A 25,968-nucleotide genomic window follows, 5' to 3' on the forward strand; every position below is an offset into this window, starting at 1 on the left:
AAGAGATAAGTGCCTTTATTATTCACAATATTTTAATTAGAAGGATGTAATTGAACACTAAAACAAATTTTTTAATTCCAAACAACTTTTCTTAATAACAATTTTCGATATTGCGAAATTTAAAGGTACTTTCTCTTGAGTGAAATTCATATTTTTTGACATACCTCGTACAAAATTAATTAAACTTGATATTTGATGATTGCCTTTTAGATTATACACGATACAGAGTATTTTATAAAGAATAACTTTTTTTTTGTAAAACTGATAATAAAAAAGTTATCAATAGGTTCCAAGTGACGCAGACATACTGTAGAAGAGCTAAAAAAAATTTTTTTGTCGAACATTTATTATTGTTAAAGCTTATTATTAAATGTATTTTAGGAAAGTTTTACAGAAAAAAGTTTTGATCACTTTGTATAAACATTTTTTTAGCTGGTAATTTTCGGTTTTTGTATAACATTTTTGTAATCTTTTTTAATTTTCTCAAAAATAGTTTATTTCATTTCTAAAGTAAAATAATTTAGTGCATTTTAAAGATTACATCCTAATCTTTAAAAAATCGCTTACAAAACTGTAATAGATCTATTCAAACTTGAGTAATATCGTCTTAAAATGGTGGTAATTCTGTAAAACCACGAAGATTTCAAAAATTACATTTTTTGATACGTTATATAATTTGAATTAAATTTTTGAGATTTTTTTTTGAATTAAACATTATTTAGTAAGACGCTTAAAAGGTAAGTTGTGCAAAATTGAGAGTTTTATAAGAAAAATTGTATTAGTTACACATTTTTAAATCATTTTTAAACAAAATTCATGAAAGGCTCACTTTCCGCCCCAACCGTACTTATGCATATAAATTTTATTTCTGTTTATTATAACCATAACATAGCTTAATTATTCTTGTTTTAGGTTCAATTTGTAAAATTTCATTTGATCCATTAGTTAAAGAATTACATTAAAATAACTCAAGCGTGCACTTCGCCGTACTCTAGTTTACAGTGCGCCAATGTTTGTGAGAAGGGTGGCTTTAGCGTTATAAATAAAAATTATAGAAGATACATATTTAATTTTAGAAAATTCTTTATATAAGGTTTTTTTGCAAAATTTTCTGAATTTTTCAATGGTCAAGTCAGTTTTTTTCTAAAATTTATATTTTCGGAGGTATTTAAAAAAAAACATCGAATTTCGCAGTTCATTTGTTTAATAAAAAATTAAGCACCCACTTCTCGAGTAGAACTTTTTGATATGTTGTTTATTAAACATTATTAATGAAATTACAAAAAGTTCTATCTTGTTTGATTTTTTGCTAAGTGAAAATCTCTTCTTCTTCTTCTTCTTCCTCTTTATAAGCAATTCTGCTTGTTCATTGGCGGATTGATACCTCTATGGAAGGTTGTCGCTCCATCTTTTGCGCGGTCGGCCGATACTTCTTCTGCCGATTGGTGATTTATCTCGTGCTATTTTGACCACACGTGTCTCCCCCATTCTGGTTATGTGGTTGTTCCATTCTGTTTTTTTTCTATTTAGTGTCCATTCGTTTATACACTGTACGTTACATTGTCTTCTAATATCTTCGTTCCTCTTTCGATCTCTCAGTGTATTTCCTGTAATTCTTCTCAGTACTCTCATCTCTGCCGTTTCCAGTAGTCTTTGTGTTGTGGCTGTATCGGGTCTTGTTTCTGATAAGCACATCTGTGAAAATCTATATGCACATATTACGACTTACCGTCCCTGTAAGTTAAAGGAATTCGTGTACAAACATTATTTATCTACTTGAATGTAACAGTTCATGATAAATTATATGGCACCTGGTGTTTATAAGTCAAATATTTGTTTATGGATATTTGATCATTGACTTCTTTTAACCATGAATCCTCAAAAAACATTTTATTGTTATATAAATACTGTCTTCTATAAGTACATAGCTATTGATATTCTGAACGTTTCGTAAAAGATTCTCTTTTTTATTAAAAAATATTTGAAAATTTAAGCACAAAAGAATTCGGCAAAATTACTTTATACAAAAAGTTGAGGGTGCTAATAATTATTATCGTGTTCTTTAGACCAGGGCATTTAGGAAATAATAAATCGATTTTTAAATACAACACTTATCGTGTTCGGGATGACCTCAGAAAAAGTCTACAATAGAAAAATGGTTAGAAAGATCTGAACAAGAAAATATCGGTCAAAATCTAGATATCATGAATTCCGCCATGGTCACCATAGCAAACGAAGTTTTGAAACCAGAAAAAGACCCAATAAAGAAAAAGGATTGGATGACCGATAAAATACTAGACCTTATACAGGCCCGACCCTAGGGATTTTGCCGCCCTGGGCAAGATCGGCGACCGCCGCCCCTCCCCCTTAGTATACCCAAAACTCAAAAATTTCATTATGGCTAATTTGCTGAAATCTATCACTTAATTCATTAACGGTTGTGTCTATAATTTTTAAATAGAAGTCAACTTTATATCGTGTCTCTGGATCTGGGTCCATACTTTCATCTTCAGCCTCCTTTTTGGATTCTTAATATCTAACTTTGATGAGCACTTTTGCGTCTGTCAAATAGCCCTGGAATTTTAAATCACTTCCGAGAGACTTAAAATGAATTTCCGATTTTTCTAATAAACTGATAGCTTGATACGCTACCATATCAATACTCTGCATATGCGACTACGTTGACGTGAAGTAAAATGTCATGCCATATTACCACAGAGCAAAGAAAAGTAAAATCACGGATTTGATTTGCCAAACAGCTTGCCTCATGAGCAATTATTTTATCGCTGTTTTTATTCACAGTGATTTCTACAAAAGCATCGTAAATTTCTTTAATTTTGTCTCTAATGGGAGTAATTGCATCACTTTTTCTACTTTCCCATATAGTTTCGGACAAAGGTTTCAATGTTAGGCTAGAAATTTGATTTTTCAGCATAGTCCAACGATGAATAGATGCTGAGAAAAACTTGTAAATTTTGTCACTAAGGAAAAGAAAGAAACTGCAAACTGTGAGGATTTAGCAGCATACTGTGAGGATTTAGCAGCATCGTTCACGACTAAGTTAAGTGAATGGCTAGATCATGGGACAAAAAATGCTCTGGGATTCATTTTCAAAATTCTGTTTCGAACTCCCAAGTTCTTCTCTTCCATGCTTGCCCCATTATCATACCCTTGTCCTCTCATATCTTCCAAAGGTATTCCCAGTTCATTCTGGGACTCTGTAACTCCCAAGCCAGTGATGTCCACTACAGGCACAAATCCAAGAAAATGTTCTTCAATTTTAACACTTTGTGAACAAGAACCTAAATCGAAAAATTGTACAATAATAGTCATCTGTTTCACCCCAGCAATATCAGATATACAATCTAAAATTATGCTATAATACTTTGCTGATTTCAAAAAGTTTAAAATTTTGTTTGGTCATGGAGGAGCTGAATAATTTCGTTTTAAATACGTTTTCCCAAGTAGGGATGCTGCTTGTTACTTCCATTAGTTATTCTCCTAATGTGCTCGTGTAACAAAGAATCAAAATTTTTAAAGAGCTCAATAATCTTAAAAAAATTACCATTGTTTTGATGAAAATGTTTATCAGAATCGCCCCTCATTGGATGACACTGATGTGCCAAGAACTGTATTATTGATATGTCGTTGTATTACATTTTTCCAATGACCAGTTTCTGAATTTAGAACTTTTTGTGTTTCTTCATCTATGATTTTGCCCGATTCTAGTCTAATTGCTAGTTCTACCCACTGTCACTGTGACTGTAGATGAGCCAGAGACTTAGCGTGGCTGGACAAAGCTTCAGCCATATGTTTCTAATTATTATATCCATTTTCAGTAAAGTTAATTTTAAGTGAATTTAGTTTAGTTCTGATCCTACTGTTCTTATGCGATGCAATAGAATTGCAATTCCGAACCTTGCAATTGTTATTGTTTCACTTACTTAAGAGGATCGGAACGTATTTTCGGCTGCAATGCTATTCAAATGGGGATTCATTTTTTTCAAATCCTGAGAAAACTAATAAGTATTTTGGAAAAATTTAAACGCAGAATCAAAGATTACGTTATTAGCGAGGGCCGAAAGTCCCTGAGAACTTCTACAATGTTTATTTTAATAAGTTACAGGGGTGAAAAAACTAAGAGAAAATTTAGTGTGATTTTTAAATTCAAATATCTCATTCAAAATAAACTTTTTATTTATTCTAAGGGACTTTCGGCCCTCGGTAATAATTTAGTCTTTCATTCTGCGTTTAAATTTTTCAAAAATATTTATTGGTTTTTTCAGGATTTGAAAAAAATGAACACAATGCCGTGGTAATATTTTCCAAATCTGTCTTTGTCTTACAACGCACTCAACCGAATATAATATTGTCAGCATATATTGTCAGTCAGACACTGACAATCAGTGACAATTTTAAATATTTGACATTGCATCGGGAATATTTTGAGAAATTGATTAAATATTATTGATATATAGTGTATTTGATAAATAATTGATTTAAGACGTGAACTTAATAAAAAGTTATTTATTGTGTATTATTTGTGAAAGATCCAAGCAGAGAATACATCAGATATATCCTGTGATCCAAGTATTTTGTTGTTAGAGATGTTCAAAATTGTAAGCGTTCCAAAATAACAACATATTATTAAAAAATCACTTTAACACTTTTCCTCTTTTCTCGATTGATTATTAGTTTTTGTTGTACAAATAAATTATTACAATCACTGAAAACATAGTTAGTGAAAAAATTATCACATTTATTAACTGAATTAATAATTTGCAATTATAAAAATAACAGTTATCCAAGAACATTCAAAAGCCATCTCTTTAAATTAATTATGACATTTTCAAGTAGAATGACATTCTAGTAATGTTTACATATCCACACCAGTGTGAATTTTACTACACGTAATTTGCCGTGTAAAGACAGAAAAAGTAGGGATACACGTAAAATATTTGCGAATTATGTACCCATAGCCTTAATTCTCGTTTTTACAGTTGCATTTTTGCCGCTCTTGTTCATAATATTGATTTTTTATAATATTAAAAACATAAGTCATTATTTCTTCAATTTCAAAAATTGGCTGTCCTCTAAAATTTGCCGCCCCTGAATTTGCCGCCCTGGGCAGCCGCCCAGTTCGCCCACCCCTGGGGCCGGGCCTGACCTTATAAAACAAAGAACAAATTGGAAAAACAAAGACGAGATTCGGTATAGAGAGATATATCGACAAATAAGATACGATGTTAAGCGAGCAAAAGAGGACTGGATGGAACAAAGATGTCGTGAAATGGAAGAACTACAAAGAAAACATGACGAGTTTAATATACATAAAAAGCTTAAAGAAATTACCTACACTCAGAGAAAAAGAACTCCTCACTTTATGAGAAAGTCCAAAGGTAACATAATTCTCGACTTGTATGAAAAAAAGGAAGAATGGACTAACTATATAAAAGAGCTCTTCCTGGATACGAGGCCACCACTTAACACCACAAAGTATACGAATACTGGTCCTAGTATTTTAAAAGCGGAAGTAGAGAAAGCCATCGAACAGAGCAAAAATGGGAAATCTCCAGGCCCTGACCAAATACCATCAGCTGGCTCAAACTTCTGGATGACGACAATGTCTCACAACTACCATTTATAACCATATATACGAGACTGGAATGATGCCACAGATATGGTTAGAGTCTACATTTATTCCACTCCCAAAAAAAACCTAATACATCATCATGTAAAGACTTTAGACTAATTAGTCTCATGAGCCACTCTCTCAAGCTACTTCTTAAGATAATTCTTAATAGAATCAAGCAGAAATGTGAAGAGACAATGGGAAACAAACAATTCGGTTTCAGAGAAGGATTGGGAACAAAGGAAGCTTTGTTCTCAATGTTAACATTACTTCAACGATCATGGGAAGTACAGAAACCAATTTACGTCTGCTTTATAGATTTTGAGAAGGCGTTTAACATGATAGGTTGTTTGAATATCTAGAAATGATTGGAATGGATGATAAAGATCTGAGACTTTTACAACATCTATATTGGAATCAAGAAGCTTCTATTCTGGTAGACGGCAAAGAAACAGACAAAATTTGCATTCAAAGAGGTGTCAGACAGGGTTGTGTATTATCCCCAACTTTGTTTAACGTATACTCAGAAATAATTTTTAATGAAGCCTTGGAAGGACAATGTGGAGTTCGAATCGGGGGAGAAACTATTAACAACATCAGATATGCAGACGACACCGCGATAATGGCTGAAAATATCGAAGATCTTCAATTCCTCATAGATCGAGTCACTAGAGAATGCTCCAATAACGGACTTAACATAAATGCAACAAAGACAAAGTTACTTGTGGTTAGTAAACAAGACGTCGGCCCTATGCAACTAATTGTCAGTGATGAATCAATAACAAAAGTTAACCATTTTAAATACCTAGTATGTTGGATAAACGAGACACTAAATCCGGATGAAGAAATTAAAACTCGTATAGAAATTGCAAGAGGAGCATTTATGAAACTTAGATCTATTCTGAGCAACTCTCAGCTGAACTTACAACTAAGAATCAAGTTCCTAAAATGTTACGTGTATCCTGTATTACTATATGGATGTGAAACCTGGATCATGAAGGTTAACATGATGAACAAATTAGAAGCCTTTGAGATGTGGTCGTATCGTAGAATGCTCAGAATATCTTGGGTTCAACGCATTTCAAACAGAGAAGTCTTAAACAGAGTAGGCCAAGGCGATGGTGACTTAATGAAGATGATAAAAAAGAGAAAACTTGAATATCTGGGGCACATAATGAGAGGTAGCAGATACAGGATGCTGCAGTTAATACTCAATGGAAAGATCGACGGAAAAAGAGGAATTGGTCGAAAGAGATATTCATGGCTCCGAAACCTTCGTCAATGGACTGGCTTATCAGCAGATCAATTGTTACATGCCGCACAAGATCGAGAACGATATCGGCAAATTGTTATGGAAGCTACCCACGCCTAAATTTGGGCTACTTAAAGAAGAAGGAAAATGGGTGAAATGCATAATAGTGACTAAATTGCATCCAAAAGTGCATGTAACTCTTGGGACCATATCGAATTTTATGAAAACATGTCAAAATCAGTATATGTATTAACAAATTAACCGCCACACTAAAATTTTTTGTTTGTGCCGTCAGGCCAAGAAGCCTAATATAAGAAGAAGAAGAAGCCGTTAGGCTCCACGTACAGAATCTCAATTTTACTGTGAATTATATTCAACTCACTGAGCGCCTGGGCCAAACAAGGCGCGAGTTGAATACAACTCGCGTGGCGTTCAATGTGTTAAGAGCCATAATTTTGTTACTCGGAAGTTTTTAGAGTCGTTGAGCGCGAATACACCATCAGAACAGACCTCCGGAGGACTGGTACCCAGGGTTACTGCTAAGGCACGTCATCCTGTGGAGTATCGAGGGTTTTCCTCACTAAATTGATGCACAAAAATTACTCGGGCTTTTTTGGGTTTGGGGTTTGAGGTTGACCTGCTGTTATCCTTTTTTTTTTGCTAATGATCATAAGCTTGGTCTTCTTTACGTTTAATATTTAGTCCATACTCTTGATTATAATACGTGATTTTGTTCATAAGAACTTGTAAGTCTTCTAGGTTGTCCGTAAATACTATCGTGCCATCTGCATACTTGATGTTATTTAGGTGGTATCCGTTTAGTAGAATACCTTTTTCAGTTTCGTGCAAAAGCTTCAATACATATACTCTTTCAGAGTTGAGACTGAACATTATAGTCTAAGAGCTAGAGCCGGAAAATCGTCGTCATAAGTAATATGGAGTTTGGCATGTGAAATGTGTCTATTGTATATTGATAATTATGACCTCTTTCAGGCTGACACCTCAGTGGATACAGGGAGTAGCAATAAGGGATGAAAGGGGAAAGTTAGTGCAGTCATTAGAGATTTTCATCTCCTATTTTGATAAACCTCCATCGATTTGCATGCAAATTGGTGACTAGTTACATCATACCTCAAGAAACAAAACTAATTTGGTGTTAACTTGCACTTTTGCCCTGGAGGTGAATACCACGCCTTCTCGGGGCTGAAAACTATTTTATAAAAATAACCCCTCAAATCGATAGAAGGGCAATTTTTTAGTAAAATTTGTTATATCATGTTATTAAAATAAATCAATACTTTTTGAGTTATTAAAGATCAAAGATTTGAATGTTTCGTGAAAAAAATGCATGGTGTAAGCGGTTTTTCATAAATAACTCAAAAACTCTAAAAAAAGTTTTATCAAAAAAGTTATAATTATCAAAATTTAAGATAATAAAAAATAAAATAGATTTCTTATTCGAAAAACCTTTGAGAATTAATTAAAAGTGAGTTATAGGTGATTGAATGTATATTTTTTTCGGCTAGTACTCAAATCTAAGTATTCAAGCTTAAATAACGGGAAAATGATACATTTTATAAAATATATTTACTAAACACTTGTCAAAGTACTCAGAAATATGTATCAAATGAGATCCCGGAGAAGTTGATACCATTAAACATTATGCTACAAACATTTTTCAAAGTTTAGGCTCCAAAAATTTGGAGCTTAATTATTATATTATTTATATAAGTTTTTTAAATAATTTTAAGACATTTATGTAAAATTTAGCAAAAATGGATTCGAATACATATGTCAAATGTACCCATTATTGGCACCCCCAGTTTCTGGACATATTCAGTTTATATTGATAGAAAAAATTCAATAATATTCAAAATAATATTTAACTAACATAAAATTAATTCTTCTTAATAATGTTCTGGTTAATAATGTTCTTTTTATCATCCGTAACTTCACGCATGTGCTCTTAAATAGACGCTATTTTATAGGTATGTACTTGCTACTGTCATTTCGAGTCGGCGTTTGTATTAAATATAATATATTATACACTCCAAAAAACTGTTTTCAACATGGCAACAGAATACACTTGCGTGCTTAAAATAAATTGTACAATTGATACAGATACTGCTGTGAAATTAATTAGTGAAAAAACATTGAAAACTGACAAAGAAAAATTATATATTATTCAAAATTAAAATTTAATTATTAAATTATAATCCTAACTTCATTCCCGAAATTCCTTTGAAAATTATTCTGTTAACTAATTTCAAAATAAACATAAATAGCGTATGTTTTAGTTTTCACTTTTTCCTAAAAAATTCGAAAGGGTTCTCTTATTTTCATCATCACTTGTTTAGCTTTGATGTTAACAACTTCATCTGGAGCTCACTTGATAGGTATTCTTGAGTACTTTGACAAGTGTTTAGTAAGGATGTATATTTTAGAAAATGCATTGTTTTCCCGTTATTTAAGCTTGGATACTCGTACTTAGCTTTTAGTACTAGCCGAGAAAAGTAGGTATATTTATATTCAATCACCTATAACTCACTTTTAATTAATTCTAAACGGTCTTTCACGTAAAAAATCTATTCGATTTTTTATTATCTTCAATTTTGGTAATCATAACTATTTTGTTAAAACTTACAGTTTTTTAATTATTTATGAAAAATCGCTTTACAACATGCACTTGTTTCACGAAAAATTCAAATTGATTTATTTTAATAACTTGATATAACAAATTTTGCTTAAAATTTGTCCCTCTATCGATTTGTTGGGTAATTTTTAATAAAATAGTTTTCACCTCGAGAAGGGGTGGTAGCCACCACCAGGGTAAAAGTGCAAGTTGGCACCAAATCAGTTTTGTTTCTTGAGGTGTGCTCTAACTAGTCACCAATTTTAATGCAAATCGATGGAGGTTTAACAAAATAGGAGGTGAAAACCTTTAATGACTGCACTAACTTTCCCCTTTTATCCCTTATTCCTACTTTCTGTATCCACTGAGGTGTCAGCCTGAAAGGGGTCATAATTGTCAATATACAATGGACACATTTCACAGGAAAAACTCCATATTACTTATGATATGACGATGATTTTTCGGCTCTAGCTCTCCGTCTATTAGAGAAGACAAAATACGGACTTGCCTCACTCCACGAATAATTTTCACATATTCGGTGTAGCCCAGTCGGGATAGCATTTGACCTTGCATTAGGAGCTGCCCCAAATTTTATTTTTCTAATCTTTAGAGAGGGTCAATATTAGTATAAATTTAAAATCTCGACTGAATTCCGCCGTTGCGTTAGCCGCCATCTTGATTTTAAACGAGAACCGTTTTTGCTCAATATCTCCGCCATTTTCAATTTTTTGACAAAAAGTGCAGAAACTGAAATTGTTGAAAATGCGATTTTCTATAGTTTCATTTATTATAATTTTTTTCGTGCGGTCGATATTTTCCGAGTTATGAGGGGAAAATAGTGACAGTTGTAGTATAATTATTGAATTATCTCGTTTATTATTAGTTTTACAACAATTATATAATAATAATAATAATAGTCTCCCGTTTTATACCGCACGCGGCTTTAGGAGTATAGCAGGGTAGTCTGCTATATCTAGGGCATACGGTATACAAGGAAGGTAACAGGGCCAGTGCTACGCTTCAACCGCCTATTATTACCCCTGGTTTTAACCAAGGTACTCATTTTATTCAGGCTGAGTCGACCTGGGGCCTATAGACATTTAAAAATGTCTAGTTGTTCTTGCTGGTGGTAGGATTTGAACTCCGGACCACCGGCATGCGAGGCAAGCACACTACCATCTGCGCTACGCCGGCCAACAATTATATACCTATATACAAAAATGAAGAGAATTAAATTTTGTATAATTTTGATGCCGTACATTTTTTTGATAAAATCAATATTTAAGGTAGTACGTATGTGGTAAAGGTGCGAGCATAAGACCTGATTGATTTTGTAGCAATTGTTTTTGTTCAATATCTCCGCCATTTTCAACTTTTCGACAAAAAGTGTAAGAACTGAAATTACGATTTACTACAATTTTTTGAGAAAACCAGTGGCGGGTCTACAAGGGGGGAAATGGGAAAATTCCCCCCAACAGGGTCCAAAATTTAAAAAAAAAATTGTTGAAATATCACGATATATTAGCTGACATAAAACTTAAAATATCGACAGACAAATTCAATCAATCAAACCCGCTGGTTAATAAAATTACGTGAACTTAATGCATATAATGTCTTTTTATGTCTTTTATACACTTAGTTTGGTTGATGTTTCATTGGAAGTTTCAAAAATTGTATAAAATATAATTCTCATTATGTTTGTTTATGTACAATTATGTCGTAAAGTTAATAATAAATGAGACAATTCAATAATTATGCTTCCTCTCCGCTTCCATTATTTTCCCCCTTAACTCGGAGAATATTGATCTTATAAAAAAATTGTGCCAAAGAAATTGTAGGAAATTGCATTTCCAACAATTTTCTCTCCCACCATTTAGGTTGAAAAGTTGAAAATGGCGGAGATATTAAGTAACAACAGTTCTCATTTAAAATCAATATGGCGGCTAATGTAACCGCGGAATTCAGTCGAGATTTTAAATTTACACTACTATTGATCTCTGCTAAAGGATAGAATTATAAAATTTGGGACAGCTCGGAAACAAAATTCAATTCAATAATTATGCTTCCCCCACCACTTTTTACTATTTTCCCATGTAACTCGGAAAATATCAACCGCGTGAAAAAAGTTGTTAAAAAGAAATTGTAGTAAATTTTATTTTGAACAATTCTAGTTGAAAATGGCGTAGATATTGAACAAAAACAATTGCTATAAAATCAATCCGGTCTTACGCTCGCGTCATTACCGCATACGTACTACCTTAAATATTAATTTTAGCAAAAAAATGAAAGAGATCAAAATTGTGTAGAATGTAATTCTCTTCATTTTTGTATAGGTACATATTTGTTGTAAAACTAATAATAAACGAGATAATTCAATAATTCAATAATTATGCTCCAACTCTCACTATTTTCCCCTCATAACTCGGAAAATATCGACCGCACAAAAAAAATTATAATAAATGAAATTATAGAAAATCGCATTTTCAACCATTTCAGTTTCTACACTTTTTGTCAAAAAATTGAAAATGGCGGAGATATTGAGCAAAAACGGTTCTCGTTTAAAATCAAGATGGCGGCTAACGCAACGGTGGAATTCAGTCGAGATTTTAAATTTATACTAATATTGACCCTCCCTAAAGATTAGAAAAATAAAATTTGGGGCAGCTCCTAATACAAGGTTAGGCCTGTTATTCATCTAACCCGACTGGACTAGTGTGTTCACCTTCAACTCTGAGATTTGCGGTCTGATTCCAGTGAAGGTTTCTAATTATTTTCAGATCTTGGTTGTTAATTCTTGCTTCTTTTAGGATTTACATCATCTTGGCGTGCTATACTCGATAATATCAATATATTAAGAGCCAGATTTTGTTACTCGGCAGTTTTGAGCATCGTTGAATACGAATACACCAACAGAACCTACCCCCAGAGGACCTGGTATCCAGGGTTACTGTTACTGCTAAAGCACGCCATCCTCTGGAGTTTCGAAGGTTTTACCCACTAAATTGCACACAAATTACTCCGGGTTTCTGGGTTGGGTTTTGAGGTTGACATGCTGTTATCCTTTTCTTGCTAATGATCATAAGCTTAGTCTTCTTTACGTTTAATATTTAGTCCATGCTCTTGCCTATAATACGTGATTTTGTTCATAAGGACTTATAAGTCTTCTAGGTTGTCCGCAAATACTATCGTGCCATCTGCATACTTGATGTTGTTTAGGCGGTACCCGTTTAGTAGAATACCTTTTTGAGTTTCGTGCAAAGCTTCGATAAATATTCTTTCAGAGTAGAGAATGAAGATTACAGGAGATTAAATACAGCCTCTCCTCACTCCACGATTAATTTTCACATATTCGCTATGTTCACCTTCACCTCTGAGATTTTCGGTCTGATCCCAGTAAAGGTTTCTAATTATTTTCAGATCTTGGTTGTTAATCCGTGTTTCTTTTAGGATTTGCATAATCTTGGCGTGCTGTATTCGATCAAAGACTTTCTCGTAATCAACCAGACAAGCGTATACATCGCAATTGACGTATCTGCATCTCTGGAATAAGACTTGCATTGAGAACAAAGCCTCTCTTGTACCAACAGCATGTATGAAACCAAACTGGTTGGGGGAAATTTAACTTTCACACATCTTGTAAATTCACTTATGGATTATGTTTAGGAACATCTTTCTTTTTCTAGAGGAGGAAGTACTAACAAATCTTATCCTTTATGTACATCACATATCTCCTTTAATTATATAAACGAACAAAATAAATTATATTTTCTTAGGACAGTTATTCCACATTAAATTACTAATGGTGTACTTATTATACTTATTAGAAGGCAGGTACAGTAACCTTACACTGTAATGACAAGAGAAATTAAAATATTCATAATACGACTACACCTTTTGTTCACCTTGAAATCAATTATAGCAGGTGGGTTATTATTATAAATCATTATAACTGTCCTTTTATGATACCACACATTGACAAGATCTAGATAAATAACTAGAGAAAAGAAAAAAAACTGTAGAAAAATTGCAGTTGTTATTAAATGCAGTCGAATGAACTTGAGTCTTGCTTGTGAAAGAAAAAGTATGACCTCTAAAACTTTCCACTGGCATCTTTTGTATAATATAGTGCAGTGGTTCTCAACCTTTTTTTGGTGGTGAAACCCTTTTAAAAATACATTTTTTAACGAAACCCTAAACCGTCTTAAACCATAAGACTCTAAACTAAAAACAAAATCAAAAAAAGATGTATACAGTAAGACTTACTGAGTAAGTAGTAAAATAGTAGAGTAGTAGAGTAAGCAAATCGAAGCAAATCATATAACTAATAGTCCAAGGGCCAGCGTTTCACCCAATCACCTCCACAAGTTCGGTAAGTCCTTTCCAAGAAATACCACTTCATAGCACTATGCCGCCACCACCAAAATTAACGTTCTGTTCAAAACTAACGTTCAAAATTAATGTTTTAAAAGTTATAAAAGTGATGACTTTCAACCGTCAAATATTTATAACAACTGTGTGTTTAATTGTACTAATTTGTACTTACTTACAATAAAATTTTAGTTTTAAACAGTTTTATTCATGAAATAATCACAGCAAATTGCACTCGATCTCTAAAATTATTATCGAATTGTGCCCTCGTGACACTTTGACATAATTTCACTCCCCTTCGGGTCGTGAAATTAAAGCTGTCAAAGTGTCACTCGGGAAAAATTAGATAATTTTAGAGCTCTTGTGCAATTACTACTAATAATTTGTCAGAAAAACTAATTTTTAAACAACTCAGACAATTCTGCATTGTGCCATTTTTAAGAAAGCCCAAATATATTGTGAATTTTTATGTTTTAGGCAATAACAATGACCATTAACGTATATCTTTTGGTGTGTTTGTCAGTCATGAAAACAATAACATGTTCACCACCATCGGTTGATCCATACATTGAGAGTTTCGCCAAAGGTCTCAACGAAATTGAACACATCGCTAAAGAGTACAAACTCGAGGAACAAAATTTCGATGCTGAAAAACTAAATTCTTCTGCAGGTATATGTCCATAATACAATAATATATCTTTAACTCTTTTTACACAGAGTGAGTTTTATGTATGGAACGCCTTAGTTATCTCGGAAACGGCTTGCACGATTTTTATAGATTTTGATTCTAATGCGGCTGATTGTATAGTGGTATTTATATTGTTGTCAAATCTTCCGAACGAAAGATTCCGAAAGTCTTATGAACTTTCTTATTCCAAATGGAACACCCTGTATATTTTTTGTATTGTGAAGTCTATAAGAAATACTGATTATTTTTCATGTAATATTCCCTATACCTAAATGCCGTAATGTCGGAGTTATTGCTACATTTATAAAAAAAAAAGAAATGAAAACAAAAATTATAAAACGCAATTTTTTCGACCCGACCAGATATTATTTTAGGTTCCTTAGATGATTTAGAACAAAAAACGGATTTTCTAAATTTTCCCCAAAGTTGATCGTTTTCGAGTTATAATCAGTTTAAAACTGAAATAAAAAAAATATAAAAAAAAAATTTAGAAACGCTTTTCTTTAGTTACGAGTGACTAAAATTAAAAATATAAAAAATCAACTAAAAAGCAAAAAATAAAAAAAATTCACACTGGAAGGATTATTAGAAAAAAAACTGTTTAGAAAAAAAGACAGATTAAATATACAAAAATCTCACACATTCGTTAAAAAATTGAAAAATCTAACACAAACCGTTTATTCTATGAGGACGCGGCTTACGCTTTTCTTTAACGAATGTGTTAGATTTTTTCAATTTTTTAACGAATGTGTGAGATTTGTGTATATTTAATCTGTCTAACTGTCTAATTTTTTGCGTTTTAGTTGATTTTTTTATATTTTTAATTTTAGTCACTCGTAACTAAAGAAAAGCGTTTCTTAAAATTTTTTTCATTTTTTTTTTATTTTTTACTTTTTAGTCTTACACTTTTCAAACATTAAAACAAGTTTCAAATCATGTTTAAAAAAAGGATGTACATAATATAATATGATACACATTTTTTGCATTTATTTCAACATTCACAGCACATAGGTCACAGAAACACACTTGTTTATAAATGACCGTTGAATATGTTTAAGAATCGTAACAAACTTTGAATTAATACGCCAAAACGAATTCTAATGTTACCTAATTGTAGCATGAAACGTCTCTGCCGGTGGTTTTTCTAAGAGTACGTTAAAAACACGAATTTTTTGAACTCCAGTTTTGTTTCGTATCGTATTAAAGTTTGACACGAATAAGCGCCGATGTTTATACAAGCAAAGATATGAGCGCTCAAAATCGTCGCTGCTTAGGATGTTTATAAACATGATGTACAAACATGAAAAATAGTCGGAATCGGCAAAAAATTTGAAACTTCATTGTTTATTTATGAAGCATATCGTAAACAATTAACGTAAAAAGTGTAATTATGTATAGTTCACATAATTAGCTAAATCTTTAAAAGTTTCAAGTTTCTACATTGTAAAAAGCAAGAGAATTTAGGCATTTTCCATTAAAATCGTGTTTTTATTTAAACAATTAATAAAAATAAAAAAAATTATTGACTATTCGTGTAGTGTTCTCGAGAATGAATATGTATGCAAATTTTTATTCATTTGCATTGCAGAAAAGGCAGTCAAATTAACGTCTAAAGATTTGACCCAAACACTAAAGAAAGCGTTAAAAAAACGAAAAATGACGATTTTCAAGGCTCAAAATAAAAAATATTATTTTTGAGATTACGAACTACCTAAATTCAAGTTCAAACCTAATTTTATCAGTTCCTAATAAGTAATTTGGGCTTATTTCATGTTAAAACATTGTTTTTTAGTTGCTAATGCAGCCCAATCGCCCGTCCTCTTATAAGCGCTTCATTACCAATTAAAAAATAAGACAAAAATTTTTATGGGGAGCTGATAGAAGAAGGTTTGAACTTGAATTAAGGCACTTCGTAATTTCAAAAATTATATTTGTTACTTGTATTTTTGAGCCTTGAAAATAGTTGTCTTTCAATTCTTTTTCAGTTTTAAATTGTTTATAACTCCAAAACGATCAACTTTAAATAAAAATTACAAAAGATCTTTTTTGTTCCCAATGATCCAAAGAACCGGAAAATTATGTCTGTCCGGGCCGCATATTTACAGATGCTAGCGTGTGTAGACACCAGGGTGTTGAAATCAGTTAGGGTTTGGAAAAACAGTACATTTACAAATGCTAGCGCGTGTTGACACTACGGTGTTGAAATCGGTTAGGGTTCGGAAAAACAGTACGTTTACAGATGCTAGCGTGTGTTCACACTAGGGTGTTGAAATTAATTAGGGTTTGGAAAAACAATAAGTACATTTACAAATAACACAAAAGAACAACAAAAAAATAATGTTGTTCTGAAGCTATTTCCTTGTGGCATTTTTATAATTAACTATTTAGATGGGAAATAAGCCACAATTAAATTGAAAAAAATAATTTTATTAACGTTTCGAAGCCCAAATCGGGTGTCGTTGTTAAAACACAAAATACTACTAAATTAAACAAAAATGTTGTTGCTTTGTAAAAATACTTTAAAATGTATAATATATGTCTGAATTGCCAATATAAATGAGTCCGATTAAATAAATTGAAGACCTAAGTGGAAGAAGGAAGTATGTAACATTTTCTAAAATTTTGAGTTTCTTAGTGAATGAAGGTGGTATGTAACTTAACTATCATATTATGCCACTTTTACTGTACCTCTAAAAAGCTTAATAAGAGATATTCTAGTGGATGAAGGAGGTATGTAACATGTAGAATACAATTCTTGAATGAAAGAAGGAGGTATGTAACATTTTTCGTCTTTTTGAGGTTTAAATTGTTTATAACTCGAAAACTATTAACTTCAGAGAAAAATTACAAAAGACCTTTTTTGTTTCCAATGATCAAAAGAACCTAAAATAATGTACACAGGCTGAAAAAATTGATTTTTTAAATTCGTTTAAATTTTTTTTATAAATGTAGCTAAGGCTAGGGTAGCTATTAATAAAAAAGGCAAGGTAGACGGAAGAAGAAACGCCAGGTCGAAGAAGAAAGGCCAGGTCGCAGAAGACCGTCATGGCTTAGACACCATCCCTTTACCGAGCTGCCATTAACAAAAATTACTATAGCCAGTTTGATAGCCAACATGAACATAGCAACATGAAGAAGAAGATTATTTTGTGTTCAATTACATAAATTTCTGTAAAACTGAATATAGAGCATTATTTCATGCCACATACCCCCTTCGTCCATTCAGATAAAGCATAGTTATACAAACTAAAATTAATGGAAGAAGGCGATATGTACAGTTTATATTTATTTTTAGAAAAAATACTAAAACTCAAAACAAATTATCAACATTATATGTAAAGGAATGCTTATAGCAATATAAATAAAACCAAATAACACAAACAATATTTTCATGATAAAAGTAGAGGAATAAAAACTTTAACTGCCCATATCTAAAAAGGTAGGCTTTGTAACATACATTTTTGTCTAATTTAGTAGTATTTTGTATTTTGACAACGACACTCGATTTGGGCGTCGAAACGTTAATAAAATTATTTTTTTTTTTCAATTTAATTGTGGCTTATGTCCCATCTAAATAGTTAATGATAAACATGCCACAAGGAAATAGCTTCAGAACAACATTATTTTTTATGTTGTTCTTTTGTGTTAATATAATATTGTTTATATCCCAACAACGTTTAATTATTTATTAATACCTAAATCACTTAAATATTTTTTCACAGCAGTAGGTATATACAATCAATGGCAATAGTCGTTAGCATATGCATGTATAACCACTAAAAAAGCTAGCTGTTTTCAACACTCTGGTGTCCAAATCTGTTAGTATTTGTAAATGTACTGTTTTTACAAACCCTAACTGATTTCAACACCCTAGTGTCAACACACGCTAGCATCTGTAAACGTACTGTTTTTCCAAACCCTAACCGATTTCAACACCGTGGTGTCAACACGCGCTAGCATCTGTAAATGTACTGTTTTCCAAACCCTAACTGATTTCAACACCCTGGTGTCTACACACGCTAGGATCTGTAAATATGCGTCCGGGCCAAAAAAATTGATTTTTATAATTTGTTTTTAAATACATGTAGCAATAACTCCGAAATTACGACATTTAGGCATAGAGCATATTATTACTTGAATAATAATCAGTATTGTTTAAGAACTTTAAAACGCAAAAAAATATACAGGGTGTTCCATTTAAAATAAGAAAATTCATTAAATTTCTAGAAAAACCGAAGATCTGACAATAGTGTAAATACTACTATATATATAAAATTTATAAAAATCGAACTAGCCGTGTCCGAGATAATCGAGGCGTTCCAAATATAAAACTCACTCTGTATAGAGAAAAAATAATTTAATTTTTCTGCGTTATACTACTTATTATACTATTATATTATACTCATTTTTTTTTAGGCCCCAGAGATTTCGATTTCATTATTATCGGTTCAGGAGCATCAGGAGCCGCTCTAGCAACCAGACTCTCGGAGGTTCACGACTGGAAGATTTTGGTCTTAGAAGCAGGATTCGTTGAAACACCAATATCCCAAGTACCCAATATGTACCAATACCTACAGACAACACCTTATGAATGGGGCTATACAACAACAGAACAAAAACATTCCTGTCTGGGTAAGACTATCTTTACTTGTTCTACCTCTTTTGTTTGTCGTTTTAGTATTGCATATAGCCGCTTAGAAGGCGCCACCAATAAAACCTTAACATGACATAAATCCAAAGTTTCATTGCGATACAACAAGTCGTGTAGATACAGTGAAATTTTGAAATTGACAAGTTAGTCGAAAAATGGATCTTAGCCGATCCACTTTAGAGCAATCATTTTTTACAATTCTCGGAGAGGATTATCATATTGCGTATTTCAACGTGGTCGCTCCAGTATCCAGGCCAGGTCCACCCAAAACAGCAGTCACACTGTCGTGTGACATATGACTACCGTGTAACATACCGGGAGATAGAGGCATCTTTGGGAATTTCAAAGACCTCGATCCAAAAGATCCTATATGAAGAACTGAGTGTTACGAAGTTGGTTTCTCGTTGAGTCCCGGCTATTGGTGTCGAAAAACATTGGAACGGTTCAACAAATTGTGTCAAAATCTGGTCATGTGGCAACAATTGCTTTAGGAGATCGAAGAAAGGTTACTTCTGATTGATAAATAACCGTTTGTTAACCAGAAGTTATCGCGAAACTCCGACAAAGCAACACAACGGCGAATGAATCATCCTACATCAGGACAATGCAAGTCTTCACACTGCCCAAAAGACAATAGAGTTTTTGAAGCTTCAAAACATCGAATTGTTAAACCATCCACCGTATAGCCCCGATTTAAGATAAAGAATTAAGATAATTAAGATAAAGAAATTAAGATAAAGAATTCAAAGCGATTCCAGTCGCCAGAAGAAGCCATTGAAGCCTTTAAAACAGCGATTTGCAGGTGTCAACTGAAGACTGGAATAACTGTTTTACCAATCGGTTTGAACGTATGCAAAAATGTATCGATCTTAGTGGGACATATTTTGAAATGCAATAAAGTACTTTAAGTCTATAGATTTTTTGCCTTTATGGCTATATGCAAAACTAGACACTCGTACAATACCCCTGCAGTCATGTTTTTTCCAGAAGGATAGTCTCTCGTGATCTTATGCTCATATTTTGGGACAAAGTCTTCTGGCAATCTCTTCTATTAATGGTTTTGTAATTCGCGTTTATTTCTTGATTAAGCCTTAATCTTCTAATTCTAGGTATGGAGGGCCACAAATGCTCTATTAAATATGGTAAAGCTCTCGGTGGTATAACATCAGTAGATAATATGTTATATACAAGAGGAAACCAAAGAGATTATGATAAATGGGCTGACTTGGGTTTGAAGAACTGGTGCTGGAATGATGTAGCTCACTATTTCAAGAAGATGGAAGATGCATATATTCCTGAGTTGGATAGAAAACATCATGCCTTTGGTAAGAACGGCTAATTCTAAGAAAACCTAAACTATCGAGTGATACAAACTACTAGTATTTATTTATATAATGAATCTAATACGTTAATTTTAGGTGGTCCAATCCATCTGGAACATTTCCGTCATTCCACCGGCTTGGGAAAGCACATATTAGAAGCAGGACATGAACTGGGTATCAAGGCAGTTGACTACAATGGCAAAGATCAACTTGGACTCTCACTTCCCCACGCGACAACCAAGGCTGGTCGTAGGAACAGTGTAGCTCAGTCGTATTTGGGACAAGCCATCAAAAGACCTAACTTAGAAGTAAGATTAGGTGCTAGAGTCATACAAATTTTGATCAGTCCACACACGAAGGAGGCGTATGGCGTGAAATTTGTTCAAGATGGTCATATACTCGTTGGAAAAGCTACCAAGGAGATCATTTTGGCTGCTGGACCTGTAAATACACCACAGTTGCTTTTACTATCAGGTAATTATATATAAAAATCTATATTTCCTAACTATATGGCTTGATTTGTTACAGGTATTGGACCTAAAGAAGATTTGGAAACTTTAAAAATTGAAAATTTAGCAGATCTTAAAGTTGGAAGTAACCTCAAAGACCAACTTAGTTTCCTAGCATTGAACTTCCATGTAAATGAGTCTTCAAAAGTCCCAGAGCAAAAAGAGATGGTTGAGCAATTATTGAAACTGGGAGGAGGGCCTCTAACTTCTCCAGGAATAGAAGCCGTAGGATATTTGAAGACTGAAGCTTCCAAAGAGAGTGTTGACTATCCTGACATAGAAATGGTGGTACACAAAGACGTTCTCAAAAACGGTAAGAATGCACTAATCTATTTTGGGGACAAAATGTCACGGTTTTTTCATAGTGTATTAAATAATTTTTGTACAACAAACAAAATCTGCAGCTTTTGGTAAGAAAATACAGAAATATTGTCAATGAAGATCTTTGATTAAGTATTTAATTCTTCCAGATGAATATTCTTTAACTGCTTCACCTTCTTCTTCTTCGTTTTTTACATTAATTTTCAACAACTTAACATTTTGAAAATCCATGAGAAGTCAGCGTACAAGCTTAATATACAGTGATGAGCGCGCTAATAACCAGCAAAATAACGCAAAAGATAGAAAACATAAATTGCGAAACAACTAGAGATGAAACTAGTGGAGGTGGAAATGATGAGCGTACTAACAACCGGTAAAATAACGGAAAAGATGGAAAACATAATACATTGTGCAACAAAAAGAGATAAAACTAGTGGAGATGGAAATTATCGGTATAAACGTATAAATTAACATTACATTACATAGTTTCCCACCTTTAGACGTCTGTGACAGGACTATTTTATAAAATTCTACTGTCATAGTGACAGTTGTCATACTCCTCTGATACGTCTAAAGGTGGGAAACCATGTAATGTAATATTAATTTATACGTTATTAACGATCACTTCCACCTCCACTAGTTTCATCTCTAGTTGTTTCGCAATTTATGTTTTCTATCTTTTGCGTTATTTTGCTGGTTATTAGCGCGCTCATCACTGTATATTAAGCTTGTATGCTGACTTCTCATGGATTTTCAAAATGTTAAGTTGTTGAAAATTAAATGATTTTTTTAGGAACAGCTACAATTTCTTCGTATTCTTCTCAATACTCTGTAACTTTTTCACTTTCCTCCTCCTTAAGTCTGACCACTGTTAAGTATTTGACCAGTGCATACTCCCAATTCTCACATATACATGCCAAACATGGACCTTGACCAAGTGGATAAAATAATGAAGACACAAAGAGCCATGGAGAGAGCAATGTTAGGAGTAAAATTGACAGACAAAAAGCAAAACAACTGGGTAAGAAATAAAACAAAAGTCAAAGACGCAGGACAACATATAGCCAGACTAAAATGGAGCTTCGTAGGTCATAACGCTAGACAAACGGACAATAGGTGGAATAGCACGATACAACAATGGAGACCATGGACAGGAAAGAGAGCAAGAGGACGACCCCAGATGAGATGGGGAGACGACATTAAAAAGATAGGAGGAACGCACTGGAAACAGAAAGCACTAAACAGAAGCGAATGGAGGAAATTGGGGGAAGCCTATGTTCAAAATTGGACGAATTAAAGGACAAAAGAAGTCTGACATTATCCTCTTCATTATGACATCTCAGATGAGTTCAACTTGTATGCTGATTTCATATACATATTTCTCTATTTTCTCGCAGTACTCCTTTTATATTCTTCCAGAAATTTGATTCGTCTGAAAATTTTTGGCACCTTCAAATCCCTTAGCCTGATATATAGCCCAGGAACCGAAGCTTTTCACCTCGCAATTTTTACAGAATGGATCGATTTGCTTGAAAATTTGAGAGAATAAGTACTGGATAGTCCAAGGATCGAAATCTATATGATTCCGAAAGACGCTTTTACAATGGGGGTGGTTGCCATCCCATCTCGGGGGTGAAATTTTTTTATTATATTTTGACCGCAAAATTTGATAAAAACATTCACTCTAAGCAAAAACTGTTCTATACATTTTTTTGATAAAATTAATAGTTTTCGATTTATTAGCTATCGAAAGTTTTAGTTTTGTATAGAAAAAATCTATATTTTTCGATATTACGATTCACTCAATTTTTGCCGTAGAAAATTTTTTTCAAACCAAGTTCTTGGGAATTAAATAACCTACAATTTTATATCGAAACATTTTTTCGTATCTATGACGCTAATCTTTCTATTCTGAAGAAAATGACCAAACTACAAAAATTCGTTATCCGCTTTTAACTCCAGTTTTTTAAAAACTAATCATTCAAGTCAGTCAAACTTCTAGAATCTATTTATAATACATAAATAAATAACAATGAATAAGGCCAATGACCAAAAACACCGCTAACTTACATTATTAGACTTCCAATAGGATTTCCCTTTTTTTTTTCAAAAAAATATATTGATTTTTTAACCGTAACTTTTTTATTTTTGTCTTAGAAAGTTTGATAAAAATATAATTTTGTAGGTTTTTACAAGGCCTATAAGCCTATATATATTAAATCTTTTTAAAATCCTCAGTCGCAAAAAGAGGTGACTTTGAAAGGGTTGGTAAAGGTGGTTTTTGCTTGTTATTACAAGTTTTAATTGTCAATAGCTCACTCAATTTTTGCCGTAGAAAAAATTTTTGTAAACCAGGTTCTTGGGAATTAAATAAGCTACAATTTAATATTTAAACATTTTTTTTTATCTCTGATGCTAATTTTTCTATTCTGAAGAAGAGGCCATTTTTTTCCAAACTACAAAAATTCGTTATTCGCTTTTAACTCCATTTTTTTAAAAACTAATCATTCTAAGCCGGCCAAACTTCTAGAACCCATTAAAAATACATAAGTAAAAAAGACCAAATAAGGTTAAAGACTAATTTTAATGAGGGTGGTGATTAGAGGGTTGCTTGCGATCACTTTTTCGCTTAAAAAAATGGGGACTGACATTATTTTCATTATGTCACTTAATTTTTGAGCTAGAGACTTTTTTTTTATTTCTAGTGATAGATATTTTTAAGTGCTTTAAATTAGTTTGAACAAGTTTTCCTCGAAAAATGCATAGTTTTCCCGTCTTTTGACTTTGGAACTACAATATTTAGCATTTAACGAAGAAGCCAACATATAATAAAGTATAGCTCGATTACTATTGGTCCTAAAGAAAATTTAAAAAATTGGTTCTGTTTATTTTTTCAAAAGGTACATTTTTGTTAAATAAGGTTGTTTTGATAAAACGAAAATTATTGGAGTTATTAGCAGAAAACTTATTAAAAACATTGATTTTTTCGATATAAAACTAACACTTTCGATAGCGAATAAATCTAAAACTGTCAATTTTATCAAAAAAATGTATAGAACATTTTTTGCTTAGAATGAACGTTTTTACCAACTTTTGCGAGTAAAGGATGACAAAAAATTTCCACCCCCGAGATGGAGTGGCAACCACCCCTATGATAAAAGCGCCTTTCGGCCTCATACAGATTTTGATCCTTCGACTATCCACTGCTTATTCTCAAATTTTCAAGCAAATCGATCCATTCTGTAAACATTGCGAGGTTTTGTCCTATTTTAAGCTTCATTACTTGGACTAATACAGGGTGCGTCATGAGGAACTGTACATACTCCTACCTCGTATAGAGGCCCCTATGGGAAATAACAAATGACCATTAAAAAGTGTCTGCTCTCATTGTTTAATATTATACAGGGCGAGTTTCGCATTTTGACAGAAATTTATATTGGTCATAATTTTTGAACGGTCAGATCGATGTGTCTCTTATTTTGGTCAATCGTTACACTATTACCACCTAATCAACTGATTTATTCAAACAAGAAAAAAATCAGGTCCGGCTTTAAAAAATTAGTTCGTTTGGGCCTTAGAAAAAATTTCACCCTGTATACGCTTTTTGAAAACTCTACTATGAATTTTACAAATTAGACAAATAGGCAATTAAAATGGCATATTTATTTTTTCCCCACACGATTACTTAATTTTTTATAAAAAAACCAAATTTGACTATGAATTAAAAGTTTGGTAAAGTAAACCATAGATTTAAAAAAATTAACTTTTATTACAAAAATTATTTTTTTTAACAAATATTTGTTTTATGATATGATAACCCAATCAACTGATTTATTCAAACTAGAAAAAATCAGGTCCGGCTTTAAAAAATTAGTTCGTTTGGGTCTTAGAAAAAATTTCACCCTGTATACGCTTTTTGAAAACTCTAATATGAATTTTACAAATTAGACAAATAGGCAATTAAAATGGCATATTTATTTTTCCCCACACGATTACTTAATTTTTTATTAAAAAATCAAATTTGTCAAAATCGCAATTTTACCATAAAAATAAAAAAAAATTAAACAACGTTTTTCTTAAAATTAAAAGTTTCATCATTTTTTTTTCTATAACACGTCTAGATCTAAAACTCCCCATAACACTTCTCTTTGGACTCTATAGTTTAACATGGACGTGATCAAATAGATAAATTTTAAATTTTTTCACTTAATTTTTGCGATTTAACTTTGCAATTCACGAAGCTGCACCTTTTATTTTTAAAAATTCATAACTTTTATGAGAAGAAGACTGAAAGTCTACAACAATTTTCATAGTCTTCACAATGGTAAGAGATATGTGCTGTAAAAATTTCAGAAAAAAATTTTTAAATGGAACGTTGTAGCGAGTTAAACCGTGATTTCATATATATATATATATATATATATATATATATATATATATATATATATATATATATATATATTTTTTTTTTTTTTTTTTTTTTCATTTTTAGGTTAAAATTCCGCTTTTGACAAATTTGATTTTGTAATAAAAAATTAAGTAATCGTGTGGGGAAAAAATAAATAAATATGCCATTTTAATTGCCTATTTGTC

The 25,968-nt window shown here is 32.3% G+C and overlaps 1 protein-coding gene across 1 annotated transcript in view; it reads left to right on the top strand.

The window, feature by feature from the left end:
- The window catches only part of LOC114333620 (glucose dehydrogenase [FAD, quinone]-like), a 40,128-nt gene that overhangs the window by 11,980 nt on the left and 2,180 nt on the right, over positions 1-25,968 (top strand). Inside the window, exons 2-6 of the mRNA XM_028283536.2 lie at positions 14,362-14,554; positions 18,989-19,204; positions 20,333-20,548; positions 20,642-21,019; positions 21,074-21,367. Coding sequence (XP_028139337.1) covers positions 14,362-14,554; positions 18,989-19,204; positions 20,333-20,548; positions 20,642-21,019; positions 21,074-21,367 — 1,297 coding nt within the window. The remainder of the gene's footprint in view (positions 1-14,361; positions 14,555-18,988; positions 19,205-20,332; positions 20,549-20,641; positions 21,020-21,073; positions 21,368-25,968) is intronic.

Source organism: Diabrotica virgifera, chromosome 3 (genome assembly GCF_917563875.1).
Source record: "Diabrotica virgifera virgifera chromosome 3, PGI_DIABVI_V3a".
NCBI classification, from domain to species: domain Eukaryota; kingdom Metazoa; phylum Arthropoda; class Insecta; order Coleoptera; family Chrysomelidae; genus Diabrotica; species Diabrotica virgifera.